The 14,921-nt window shown below is 34.7% G+C and overlaps 1 protein-coding gene across 2 annotated transcripts; it reads left to right on the top strand.

Annotated features, from left to right (window-relative positions):
• The first annotated feature begins 6,197 nt into the window (after positions 1-6,197).
• On the top strand, positions 6,198-7,306 carry LOC137726127 (mediator of RNA polymerase II transcription subunit 32-like). 2 transcript variants are annotated; one of them, XM_068465002.1, is made up of 2 exons: positions 6,198-6,845; positions 6,986-7,140. In XM_068465002.1, the coding sequence occupies exon 1, from the start codon at positions 6,331-6,333 to the stop codon at positions 6,835-6,837; it is 507 nt and encodes a 168-aa protein (XP_068321103.1). In that variant the 5' UTR covers positions 6,198-6,330; the 3' UTR covers positions 6,838-6,845; positions 6,986-7,140. The 2 variants fall into 2 exon arrangements, with proteins under 2 accessions (XP_068321103.1, XP_068321102.1); XM_068465001.1 differs by having other exon boundaries at positions 6,202-6,837; positions 6,986-7,306.
• The last annotated feature ends 7,615 nt before the right edge of the window (positions 7,307-14,921 follow it).

Below are 14,921 nucleotides of genomic sequence, written 5' to 3'. Positions count from 1 at the left end.
CAATAGCCACCGGATAGTACTGACTAAATTAGTCGGGCATTTGGTGCAGTATCAGACTAATGACCGTATTATTTATACTGTGTTTGGTAGGACAAGGGAAAAAAAAATTTGACAAAACCTTGTTTGTTTGTTGAACTTTTCTCATATTTATACCTATTGAAAACCACACAAATTTTCAAATAACAAAGAAAAATAGTAAATTCCATACATCAAATTCAAAATATTTTCCAATAACATAAAAGAAGGTTCACAAAAAACAACTACAGTCGTTACATTATATAGATTAATCCAACCATATATCCAAGTTCATAAAATATACAAATGCTTGAATAGCTTGGGAGCTCCAAGTTCAAACTGAGCCTTTGTTCTGGGTTTGAAACAACCATTATCACATCGCAAATTTTTAACAACGGCCTCCTCAAGTATGGACAACAACGCATCTTCTTCATATTGTTTCCAAACCCTTCTACTTCCTTTTGGTTGACTACTTTGTTCACTTTCCATTCCTATAATTACATACACAGTAAGATAACATATAATCAATTGTGCATATAATTAATAGTAGGTGATAAAAACCATAAGCAAATCATCACACTCATCTGCAGTAGTAGGATACAAAAAAGATACAAGTATACATGGGTATTGGCCAATGTAGAGTTATCAATTCCAATCCTACATCAAGGCGGATCAAACTTAGCTTCATAATATGGCCTCCAAGGTTTATTTCCTTATACTATGACTTTTTTTTTTTTTCAATTTCTATGCACTTACCGGTGAATTTTGCTTGGTTTTACTTTTGGGAGTAAAATTTAAAGAGAATTTGTGGATAATGAATTGGGCTTATATCTATTTAGCCCCAAAACTAAACTATATGTCCATCTAAATTATCACTTGGTCATAACTCTACCTTTTTTTTTTGGGGCAGGGTGGAATAAAAACCCAACTAGTTTTTTGTATCCAAATAAAAGCTTAATTAAAGTGGGAAAAGCAAAACTCAGCAGTCTAACTGTCTATATTTAGCAGAATTAGTGAAATATCATAACTTGATCTGCCAACCATTTAGCCCAAATCAAATTAAACTGAGATTCCATATGATACTAAGAGATGCTACCAATGAAATTTCCAGATGATGGAAAATCTAGGAAATTGGGTCAGCCACAAAACCAAAATGCTCTATTTGGTTGCTTAGAAAATAAGCAAAAGAAAGTACAACATAGTCATAAGAAACGAAAACCCATTTAGCCAAATGCAAGTGTATGGGACCAAGGTAGAGTTATTTCCATTTTTCTTTCCTTTTATTCAACTCAAACAATTGTATGAGAAGCATAGAAGTCAGAGAGGGCCATGTCAATGCAGCTCATCCCTACCTTCCCAAACAAGGAATCAAAGTCAAGGATGACCCCCCCACCCCCATTCACTAGGATCATTGTGTTTTGTGCCATGACTAAGAAAATCCTAAAGAATAACAAGAAGAAGATAGAAGAGACAGGGAAACTGATAATCTTGGTCATGTTTGAATATCTTGGATGTTTTGCAATTCACGGTATGAGAGACTATGTAGATACTAACTTATATGATGATTATGGACGATGAGATTTGGAAAATTGGAAGAAACATTGCTTGAATAGCTTGGGAGTTTCAAGTTAAGAAAATTTGATGTTTTGCATATAATGACAATAATATTCAAGAAAATCCAACTGAAAACCACCAAAATATAGATTCAGGGGTGTAGCTACAAATACCCCGACATTGCCGTATGATCTGCTAAAAAAAGATGGAAAATTCGAAGAAACCTTGCTTGAATAGCTTGGGAGCTTCATGTTAAGAAGACGAACCTGGACTTTAGCCAAGAGAGCAAGCGCGAGAGGCAGAGAGAGGGTCTGGCAAATCTATAATTCGACCCTAACAACAAACCCTAAAATTTGTAATTTGAAATAAAACACAAAATTACATAATCAATTGCATAATTACAGAGAAAACAATAACTAGATTCATCAATTGAAAGAAAATTGCAAGAAAAATGGAAGAAGAGGGAAGAATAGAGAGACAGGTGCAACCTGGGAAGAAGAAGAAAACTGGTAGGATTCAAATGAAGAAGACGAAGACGAGCTTGAACTTCAGCCGAGAGAGTAATCGCGTAAAGAGAGCGTCTGGAGAAGACCACGATCGAGCGCGAGAGGACACTGTGTCTAGACAGTGAGTCTGGAGAGGAAAGAGACAGCGAGAGGCGCTCCGACTAAATTGTACAAAGGTTTTGGACGGTATAAACAGTCGGGTAACAAGCATATTAAGTAGGTGGGCCCAGATTATTTAATCCAATTACTATCTAATACGAACAGACACCAAACACTGTCTTCCATATTATTAGTCCTATCCGATGTCCTATCTAGTGTACCAAACACAGCCTAAGGGTGTTCTTCCTCTTGTTTGTGTCTTGAGAGAGGTTGACTTGGATGAGAGACCCTCCATGAGTTGTATATATGAGTTGATGGATGCCGCAAAAGAGAAAATTGCAAACAATCTTAACAAAGTGGAGAATAAATTTATGCCTATTTTGAGAAAGATCGTAGATGAGATGATCAACTTCATCAACTATTACATGCGGTGGGCTATTATTGAATCCATAATTTCGGTATGAGAATAATTTCTCAAATAGTGGCGAAATGTGAAGTGGGTTGTTTGCTTGCATGGATATGATGCTTGGGAATGGCAAAGAACATGAAGATGTAGCTATCCAATTGGATTCATATGATAAAAGGCTTGGTGAATTTGTAGATCCTATGGCTATGCAAACTAGGAAAAGGTGAACTCCAAGTAAGATTTAATTAGTCAATTGCTAATATATTTTTATAAGTAACCTTTAAATTATTTACCTTACTAATATTGTTTTTGAACGGCTTGGAGGAGTGTTTTGGGACTAAACACCCAAGTTAATGAAGTTTGCTATTCAAGTTCTTAGCTTTACTTGTAGTGCGTTGGGATGTTATAAGAATTGGAGCACATTTCAAATTGTAAGTAAATATATTATTAGTATTTGTTGGGGGACTTTTAGGTCGATGTGAACTTGCTTTGAGAGCGTCCTCTTGTCTCCCTTGGTACGGGTTTGTAACAAGTCTTGGGATATCTTGAAAAAGTTAGCTTGTCTTAGAAAATACCCCAGTAACATCAACGGCTCGAAGATAGCATGAGGACAACTAATGATTTTCTGCACCATATACTTAGATAGCACACTTCTAAGCTTTGACAAATCCCACCAACCATCTTGAGAAAATTCAAAAACTATGCAATTATAATTGTAAAACAACACCATAATCAATAGTATCAATCAATGGAATATCCATGACCCAAGCATCCTTCTAACATTTCACAGACTCTCCATTATCGATTCTTCACTTCATCCCTTTATTCAAAAGATCAGTACCATATAAAACCCATTTCCAAGTATAAGAACAATTAACCTCTCATGGAGTTTTGGGTCTAAAACATAAGTTCCCTTGAGATAGTTCACCTTCAAACCCAAAGGCCTTAATCTTAAGCATGAATACTCCAACCAGTCTTTGCTAGTAAAACTTGATTTTTCTCAGAAGTCATCAATAATGTGCTATTGGCACAAATAATGTCACAATTCCTGTTCAATTTCTCAAGTTCTTCACATATACTTGTAGGCAATTTAGTGGTCTACATGTCACCATTCCTGTTCAATTTCTCAAGTTCTTCACATATACTTGTAGGCAATTTGGTGGTCTACATAGCATAGAAAGAGATGGTAGATGTAACAACTTGAATTAAAGTGGCCCTTCCAACCACATACAAAATCTTACTCTTTTAGGACGTTCATTTCTTATGGACATTTTTAACCATGCATGCAACCTGTGAATGTAAGCTTTGTAACTCGACGTTGAATTATAGGTATTCCCAAGTAATTTCCAATGTTACTTGAAAGGAGAAAGCCACAAATAGTACTAATGCTATTAATCACATTTATAGAACTGTTAGGAGAACAATGCAATACTGATTTTTCAAAATTAACAGCTTGCCCTAAAACTTTACAAAACTTTCAAGGCAGTTATTCATCAATCTAGCATGCTTTGAAGTTGCATAAAAAAAAAAAAAAAACAACATAAGATCATTTGCAAAAAACAGATACGAAATACCAAACCCAGATTAAGAAGCCTTAACTGGTTTCCACCTTCCCTTATTAACAACATCAATAAAATATGAGACAACTTCTCAATACATAAAACATAAAGATAAGGCAATAACATATCCCTGGCCTGATACCATTTTTGAGAGAAAACTCTCCAGTCAACTCAGCATTAAAACAAATTTGATATTGGACTATAGAAAAACACTCAATTATAAGTTAAACCAAACTCATAAGCAGACCAATCTCCACAAAAACATATTCAATAAAATCTTAATTAAGCAGTCATAAGCTTTTGAGAGATTGATTTTCCATGTCATATCGTAGAATGTTTTTCTTTTCAATTTAATTTCTGCATTTAATGGACTTTGTTATTTGAATGGATGCAAAGTAAACCCAGGTTTGGAGTAACATGGATTTGTGATTTAAGATGAACTTCTTGTTCAAATTATAAAGATAGAAAGATAATAAATTAAATATTTAGTTTGTGTTGTTTCTGTGCCGGGATCGGATGAGATTTACTCTTTCTTCCTCATCTAATCTGGGTTTCCTTTTCCCAGCTCTTGTGAATCATGTGCATTTTATTATCCGCTTAATCCAACGAAAGCCAATGAAAGCTCTCTGATTTTCCCCCTCTAATTTTAGTGAATTTTGTGCATATTAGTATGATACCAGTAGTAATACAGCTAATTGATGAAGTCTTCGATCATTTGCTAGAATGTGAATTGTTTTTCTGTTTTTTTAAAACAAGTCTTTGTTTTTGCTTAATTTTATTTTATCCATTTGAAAGAAAATATTGAGATTTTTCAAAAGGGTTAATGATGTTATGGTGGCAGTTGTTACCAGAAAATTAAAAGTTAGATTGTGCGTTTTCCGAACATAAGTGATAGAGAGGTCTTCTTTGGATAGAAATAATTGCACTATCATTTAGACACAGATTGACAATGTCTTCGATTCTTAAGCCCACCCTGTAGAGATATAAAAATAGCATACTTGCTTTCCCAAAAGATGGTTTCTCTTTCTAATTTTCTATATGCAGTCATATTCGAATTTACTGGTAATTATTAACATTGATTTTAAATTATTCTTAGATTCTCTATTGGAGTTTGCTTTGTATATTTGTTGAAAAAGGGATTGAATTTCGTTTGGAGGAAACAGGGAGCCTCTAAGAGGAGGATAAATAAGGAAGTCAGAAGTATTGAGCTGTAGTGTATTTGCGTGGAAATTGCTGTGTTTATAAAATAGTTTTTTGACCCTTATATCCAGAGTTTGGAAAAGAGATGCCTTGTTGCTGTATTCACCTTGCTTGTAGTGTACAAAACCTTTGTTTTCTGCTGATGCGTTTGTATATTTGGACAAACTGGTTGACATGTCGGTATGTCATATATCAAAGTATATGTACACGAGGATGAATCGTTGATCTGTATGTAAAATAGTTGCCTTTGTATATTTGGACAAACTGGTTGACATGTCAGTATGTCATATATCAAAGTATATGTACACGAGGATGAATCGTTGATCTGTATCTAAAATAGTTATGATTAGTTTAAACTTTGGCTTCTGTTGTTCCTTTATTTTTTCAAAGATGCTCTTGTTATTCTTATTATTGGTAGGACTTTGATTCTGTGACCTAATTACTCTCTTCTTGCTATTCAATCATAGATCTGTATGCGCAATAGCATGTATTCATTTCATGTAGTTAATGGTGTACTAGCCATGCTTGATAGCTTGGAGCATAAAATTGGAGGTATTTAATAGATTTGGAGGCATAAAAGAAAGCTGCTACTAACTTAATCTTTTCCTTATTGAGTCCTCCTTGGGTTGTCTGAATAGTGTGGCATGTCTTACGTTTTGACGATAAGACTGGAAGACATGTAACACATTGTTGTGTGTCAAACATCACAAAAGGAAGCAGTGTTGACTATCTTCCTTTTATTTGTTATCTTTTCTGTTTAATTTTTTGAGATTTGTGCCTTTCCCGCTATCCTTTAAAGCCGATTCCAAACCTACTCGTCTGCTTTCTTGTCCCTTTAATGAATGCTGATCAGTCTTTGTATGTTACCATCATATCGTAAAAAGTTTCCCTTTTGAATTTAGTTTCTGCATCTAATGGACTTTGTTATTTGAATGTATGCTTTGTAAACCCAGGTTTGAAGGGACATAAGATCTCTTAGTTATCTGCATTTATGCAAATTATTAGCTTCCTCAGTAGTTTCCTAACATTTTTACTATATTCATTAGGAAGTACGAGCCTCAAAATGGACAGCATTGTAGATTCGCTAAATAGTGCACACCAAGAGTTCGTTGTTGCAGCAGCTAATGTGCTCGAATCCAAGGAAACTTCTGGTGGTCAGAAAACAGCGGCCACAGATGCTGCTCTTGAGAATTTTAAGCAGAAGTGGGAACTTTTCAGAGTCACTTGTGATCAAGCGGAGGAGTTTGTGGAGTCCGTGAAGCAAAGGATTGGATCAGAGTGCCTGGTGGATGAGGCAACTGGCTTGGTGGCTGGGAAGACTGGGCAAACTGCAACTGGTCTGCCACCCATTAGTGCGGTTCGGTTGGAACAGATGAGTAAAGCAGTTCGATGGCTTGTTATAGAACTTCAACATGGCTCTGGAACTACTGCTGGTGCAGCACATTCTCATCCGTCAACTCCTTTTGATAGTAGATTCTCTGACGATTCAACTCAATAGGTATGAAGGTGATTTGATTTCTTACTCTGTACTGAGAGAAGATGATAGGATTCATTGGATGCATTTTTTCTGACTAAAATATCGACCATCTTTTCCAAGTGATTTTGAATATAATTTTAGGGTTTGCTGCTTCCTTATCCTTGTGCAGTTAGGTTGTACCGTGTTGCCTTTGCAAGAAACTTAGTACTTAAGTAAAGGTGGGGAAAACACAAGGCTTGGTCGTTGAAAGTTATGCGTCTCCGATGGGCATACATTATCTCACCTGTATCATCATTATGTTGTGTCCCGTTTTTCTCTGTAAACATGTAGCATGCAATGAGTCTCTGAAGTAGGTGCCGCACTTATCATTTTGTTGGTGGCTGCTGTAGATCTCTATCCATATGTACACAACCTGAAAAGTGTTATTGCTAAATGAATCTGTTGTATATTTGTATTTCAATTTCTTAAATACAAGGAATGAGTTCTCTTATCTATATGTATATTTGTATATTTGTAACCTTATCTATTCATCTTCTCTGAAATGGATTAGAAGGAATGAGTTCCCTTCCCGTCTACTCCACCTCTAATCTATATTATTACGGGCCATATTATTACTTAAAACAATTTAAGAAAAAAATACCTCATACCACGTTTTTAGTTCACGTACTAATTGAATCAATCAAATTATTTAATAAGAAAACAGTGCAATTTACGTAATTGCCATATCCTACTCTCTTTTTAGACGACCGGCCAGCGAGATTTTACGGCAGCAACCGGACGACAGGATTTTTCAGTGACAATGATCAGCCGGTGGGATGATCCGGCAGCCAGTGACTTCATTCTCTCATATAATTAAAAATATTATAAAAAAATGCCATCGATGGGGTTGAACTCTAAGCCTCATGGTGAAGATCAACAACTTGCACCCCTACATCCCATAACAACTCATTGTTTGTGAAATATTGTCTACTCAGCGGAATTCCTTGGTAGAAGACAACAACGATGACTCAAGCAGTGAAAGCGACATTGAGAGGGACACGAAGGAAGCATATGTGTATACCGACAGTGATTGAGAGTTTATTATTGTACAATTGCTATAATAAACTATATGCAATTATCTTTTTTATTTTTTATTTTTAAGTTTTCATGGTCTTAGGCCACAACCCTCTGTCCCTTAAGTAACATTAGGCTACATTTTACACGACGGACTGTTAGTCGGGCAATTTATTAGATATTTGTCAAGCATAAATTAGGGTTTAGGGTATTTGTCGGGCACGTATTTTAAGTTTGCTAGATGGAAGCTCCGTCTTTTAAGTTCAGGCCTTATTTCACATATCCACCATTGTTGGACTCTGTATAATTATTTTTGACAATCCGACCACCAGTATTATTCATATACACTATGAGATCGTGTACGCCAAAAATTACACAGAAAAAATATTTCGACGATAGGTAATGTGACAAAATTATTCAACGGTTACAAACTTAAATATAATTTTCAATGGTCATTTTATCTCCTTTCCTATTTTCTACCAAAACAATAACCGAGTCCAGAATAATACAATGAACAGACCCGATCATGAAATAAAATCAAGTTTGTGGGGTTGGTTTTGGTCGGAATTGAGGTGGGGGGTGGTGGTTCCTTCTTCGAGGTCAACGAACTTAAGTAAAATTACAAAATTACGCTTCCTCAATTTTATTATTACCATTAAGCCCTCGAGTTTCGATTCAAATTTCGTTTTCGACTTTATATTCACGTACGTGAATATAGTTAGGAAAACCCAAGATAATTACAAGGAACTAGTCTTCTTGTCAAGGCTTGGAAATTAAGACACACATACAGGGAGTAAAATAGTCAACTCACATGTCTCGGGAATAAAATACATTATTTTAAGGAACGAGATGTAACAGCACTGCACATGTTTGTCGTTTTATCATCAGTTCAGAACATTTGCTTTTATTTTTATTTTTTATTGTCTTCGCTTTTCAGCAGGCTATGCCCATTCTTAAAAATCTAGAGAAGGAACTAAATGTGAACCCTAGGAAAAAGTTATATGATGGGCCATGTAGCAGATATTTTGGTTATACATTCGAGTTAAATGCAAATGTTTAGATGTTCGATGAGGTTTGCTTCAGAATGTGATTTCTGAAATGAATGCTTCCAGTATGTTCATGCATGCATGTAATATGGATGATTCTGGAATTGAAATGCTTGTTTTATCTCTTGCATTAAGTGTTTCTGTTTTGTGATTATTTAGGTTTTCCTGGGGCATGGATGCCGTGCTTGTCTCGCTTAATAACCCCAGAGCGTGAAGTCTTAGTACTCAAAACCTTGATAGATCTTGGCCAAGAGACATATCTGAGAATCGTCAATCAAGAGAATGGTGAAACAGAGTTTGGTGACAGTAAGGTAGATCATTTCGATGTGGGTTTTTGTTTTTTCAGCCATACTTGCTTTGTTTTAAGGTCCATTCATGGATTATTTCTGGTCCTGATAACGAGGGTTTTAGTGACAGTGAGGTGGATTGGGAGTTTAATAAGAGTATTTATAAATCAAAGCAAATTTGTCGATTTGACTCCTAAACTTGCATAGAGCTATCGATTTCACCTTTTGAATTTTAATTTTAACCGATTACCCCAAAATTTTTATAATTAGCCAATTTTCCCTTGAACTTTAATTTTAGCCGATTACCGCGTGAACTTTATATATAGCCAATTTCTCCCTTGATGGTAGATTTAAAAATTTTAATCAATATTTTATCCCTTTTGATCACGCGGACAACACATATGACAACTATATGGGGACAAAAAGAATGGAAAGTTGGATGGATGAAAAATTAATGCTAGGGAGGAAATTGGTTATTTATAAAATTTTAGGGGGGTAATCGGCTAAAATTAAAATTCAAGGGGAAAATTTGCTAATCATAAAAGTTCAAGGGGTAATCGGCCAAAATTAAAGTTTAGGGTGTAAATTAGCATCTCTATACAAATTTATGGAGGAAACCGACAAATACCTCTATAAATCAATTTGATGTGGGTCTTTCGGGTTTTGAGCTATATTTGCTTGATGTTGCAGTAGATATTATTCATGGATTATTTGTGTCCCTTTGCTATAGTTTACGTGTATATTTTTGTTTATGTTAGGATGATTAATGTGGATTTTAGACCGTGTGTTGTATCTTTCAGTTTTAGGAGTTTGAGCAATTTTTGAAGTATATCCGAATTTGACTTTACTTGTTTTTATTAGAATTTTGATTGCAGGTTATACCAGCTAATGTGAAGTTTCCAGGTTCTGTCAATGGTACTAAAAACAACAATGTTGTTAATGCACATAACGAATTAGACGAAAATCTCCTAATGGCTTGGCAAGGATTTTGTACAAATTTCATTGTATTTCTTGAATGGGATGTTTTTGAGATGTTTGTGGCGAATTTCTTTGACAGGTCTCTGTTCAATTGCGGCTTGGTTTGACATGGAAGATATGCTTGGTATCACTTTGTTTTTTTGTTTTTTTTTTTTTGGTATGATGCAACTTTGTAGTCATCATTAGATTCTTCTATCAACCCTAGGATGTGCATCAGTTATAACAGGAACAAAACAATTCAGATTTTTTGTTTGTGTCAAAATTTCGAATTGTATTGTAATCGACAATTTCTATATTAGGAAAACATTGAATGCCGTCCTTAACTATGAATATTCTTTAACTGAAATCTTGTTGGTTTTCAATTTTTGATTGAGGTCCCTGAAATTAATGTGATAATTTATTTCTATGTATGTTACTATATTTTTTAAATTAGAAATTGAAATTTATAGTTGTTTATATTAATGAGATTTTAAATAAAAAAATCATAATTTGTGGGATTAAAAATATTAAAATATAAATATACTATTTTGTGTGTGTGTGTGTGTGTGTGTATAAGCATGGGTACATTCATCAAAATTAACCAATAAACTATTGTACCAAAACATAGGTACATTCTTCAAAATCACAAAAAAAGAAAAAAGAAAAGGAAAAAGATATTAGGCTTAATAACATTAGTAAATTTCTTCGATTAAACTTGATATAGATACATTCTCAAATCAAAGAAAAAAGAATGTACACATATAATGTCACATCCCGACCCGGGCCCCGGCCCCCACCACATTCCGGGCTCGACTCAACCATAGCACGATATTGTCCGCTTTGGCCCTCGACCACGCCATCACAGTTTTGTTTCTGGGAACTCACACGAGAACTTCCCAGCGGGTCACCCATCCTGGAATTGCTCTCGTGTGAACTCGCTTAACTTCGGAGTTCCTACGGAACCTAAAGCCAGTGAACTCCCAAAAAATCTCGTGCTTGGTAGAGATGAGAATATACATATAAGGCTTATAGGATCCGCTTCACTGGATGATGTGGGATGTTACAATCCACCCCCTTAGGGGCCCAACATCCTCGTCGGCACACATCCGGCTAGGGATTGGCTCTGATACCAAATTGTCATATCTCGGCTAGGGCCCCCACCACATCCCGGACTCGACTCAATCGTAGCACGATATTGTCCGTTTTGGGCCTCGACCATGCCTCACGGTTTTGTTTCTGAGAACTCAGATGAGAACTTCCCAGTGGGTCACCCATCTTGGAATTGCTCTCGCGCAAACTCGTTTAACTTCGGAGTTCCTACGGAACCCGAAGCCAGTGAACTCCCAAAAGGCCTCGTGCTAGGTAGAGATGAGAATATACATATAAGGCTTACATGATCTGCTCCATTGAGCGATGTGGGATGTTACATATAAGTTTAAAAATGGATTAGAAAAGAAAATTGAATAGATTTTATATGAAAAAAGGGTACATTTTACATATAACAAATTGGTATATTAAGAATGTGTACATTTTAAGATTAAAAATTTGAAAAAATTACATGAATGGGTACATATAAGATTAAAAAATTGAAAACATTTTTTTTTTTCAAAAAAGCTAATGGGTACAAACTTATTCTATTTTTTTTATTATTTATTTTGGAAATGTTTTGAATTGAAAATTAGTTAGGAGTTTAATAAAGGTGTGAGTATTAAAATTCTTAATCAATTATTAATTTTTATTTTAAAAAATTATGTAACTGACATGTAAATTTATTATTTCATTAATGTTAGAGACTTGGCCCAAAATCTAAAAACTAAAAAGGTTTCAATCAATGAACATTAGTAATTAGGGACTTGAAAATAATTACTAATAAGGTGGAGACATTGGATGCGGTCCTTAACTATGAATATTCTTTGACTGAAATCTTGTTGGTTTTCAGTTTTTTATCAAAGTCCCTGAAATTAATGTCATAATTTATTTCTATGTATGTTACTATATTTTTTAAATTAGAAATTGAAATGTATAGTTGTTTATATTAATGAGATTTTAAATAAAAAACCATAATTTGTGGGATTAGCAATATTAAAATATAAATATACTATTGTGTGTGTGTGTGTGTAACATGGGTACATTCATCAAAATTAACCAAAACATAGGTACATTCTTCAAAATCACAAAAAAAAAAAAAAAAAAAAAGAAGAAAGAAAGATATTAGGCTTAATAACATTAGTAAATTTCTTCAATTAAACTTGACATGGATACATTCTCAAATCAAAGAAAAAAGAATGTACACATATAAGTTTAAAAATGGATTAGAAAAAAAAAATTTGAATAGATTTTATATATATAAAAAAAAGGGTACATTTTACATAATAAATTGGTATATTTAAGAATTAGTACATTTTAAGATTAAAAATTTGAAAAAATTACATGAATGGGTATATATAAGATTAAAAAATTGAAAACATTTTTTTTTTTTAAGCTAATGGGTACAAACTTATTCCATTTTTTTAATTTTTTAATTTTGAAAATGTTTTGAATTGAAAATTAGTTAGGAGTTTAATAAAGGTGTGAGTATTAAAATTCTAAATCAATTATTAATTTTTATTTAAAAAAAAGTATGTAACTGACATGTAAATTTATTATTTCATTAATGTTAGCGACTTGGATTAAAATTTGAAAAATAATAAGGTTTCAATCAATTAACGTTAGTAATTAGGGACTGGATACTGTTGTAAACTTTCCTAGTTTAAGTGTGATTGTATAAATCCTAGATTAGATTTGATTCTAGTTATTCTTTCCTATTACAACTTGTATTTCTTGGGGATGAAGGAATTTCTTTTCTCCTTTTACTACTATAAATAAAGGCACTATGTAGGAGGGATAACACACACATTCCCATACAATTCTACAAATACATCTCTCTCAATTTCTCTACCCTTGCTGCCAGCCCTATTCTCTTTTTCAGATAAAATAGGTTACAACATGTTATCATCATGCTCCTACTGCTGCTCTTAGGAATCTGACATTGAAGTTTTTTCTGCATCATACCAGTTCATCCATATCATCACGCAATCAGGTTCTTTCAAAACAACGGTTTTTATCTCGATATTTTTATAGCCCTGATAGCATGAACATTCATCATAATCCATGACCTAACTTTACGTTTTTCAAATATTAGATTCTACATAAATTGTGTATGCATTATATTCATAATTGTTAAATTATGTGAATTTGATATTTGCCATGAATTGCATTAAATATATGTACATGCATTAAAATATTACTAATTTGAATATGCATATAATTGAATTTCATAATTGAAAAAAAAATAAAAAATAAAAAATCGCCGCCTGGGTTCTTCGAACTCGTGACCCTGAGCAAGCATAGAGCATCAAGCTCCATTGAAAATCCAGTTACATGCCATAGCGTCCAAACCCAGAAAATCCACATTGCCTGAAGCGAGACCACGACGTTGCCGTGCAATTTTTTGACCAAATCCAACATGGTATCGTAATTTTGATTTGATAGCATTGAAATTCCTGAAGAACTTTCATCGAATTTGGGTGAAATTCCAATTTGAATTTCTTAGGTTTTTTTCCCCAATGTTGAGGTACTCTTTCCATCCCCCAGAACTTGCTCGTTGTCGAACCTATGACCTTGCATCGAGAAAATTTTCCCAAAATATGGCCGCTCGTAGCGGCGGTACTGGTCTTTGTCCCCGGTGACTGCACTCAGTGTTCTAAAAAACGGCCTAGGCGGTGCCTAAGAACTGGGTGTGGGGGTGCCGATGCGATTAGGTCCAAATCGTTAAGAAAAATCGGGGAGCTGTTAGGTGCTCAACTAGGCACTCTTAGGCGGCTTGGGTGGTCTAAGCGACTGTTTAGGCGGCGGTGTAGGCGGAGTGGAGGTTTCCTAAGAAGAAATTCCATCGCTTCGACTCCCTCTCTTTGTGCACCACCACATTCTTAGCTGTTGCGACTCACTCTCTCTGAACTCCATCGAAGAAGAGGAACTCAGAAGAAGAGGAAACAAGAAAAAAAGGGAAAATGTACAGAAGGGAAACAGAAAGAAAAAGAAAAAAAGAAAGAAGAAGAAATGGAAAGGAAAGAAGACGAATCGGATAAGAAAAAGGAAAGAAATAAAATGACTAAAATTTTCGATTTTCAAGGCATGCAAAGGGGGTTTCTTGACTGATGTGAGGGATGAGGACTAGGGATGGGGGGTAAGGGTCACCTAACATGCTTTTTGAAATTGGGGAGGATGTATGCACCTCTTCACACAACACATGGGATTTTTATTTTTATTTTTATGAAAATTAGATATAATCATTCAAAATATCTTAACTAATATGGCATATATGTGTGTTTTTAAATTTTGAACTTTGGATACTAGTTTTGCATTTTATTTTTTTATTTATTATTGTATTCATGAATTTCATATAAGTATAATTTTTTGTAAGTGTCAATATGCACTTACTTCCAAGATATATAAGAAATTTACCTAAATCTGCCTAGACCGCCTAGGCGCTAGGCGCTAGCTTGCCGCCCGACTGGCGCCTAGCGTTTTTTAGAACCTTGATTGCACCCAACTCCAGTTGGGGTGTTTGTTTTTTGGTTGAAACCCTAAGCCCCAAATTTTTGGGCTGGCCTTCTCGGCCTGTAGATTTTTTTTTTTTTTTTTTTAAGAACAAGGCTCACATGATGCGGCCCAATCCTTGGCTCGACCCAACACCAGCCCAAGGGGCTATGGTGTCCCAGTG

This window comes from Pyrus communis, chromosome 2 (assembly GCF_963583255.1).
Source record: "Pyrus communis chromosome 2, drPyrComm1.1, whole genome shotgun sequence".
NCBI classification, from domain to species: domain Eukaryota; kingdom Viridiplantae; phylum Streptophyta; class Magnoliopsida; order Rosales; family Rosaceae; genus Pyrus; species Pyrus communis.
The sequence above is the reverse complement of the archived record's forward strand: the minus strand, read 5'-3'. Positions and strand labels throughout refer to the sequence as shown.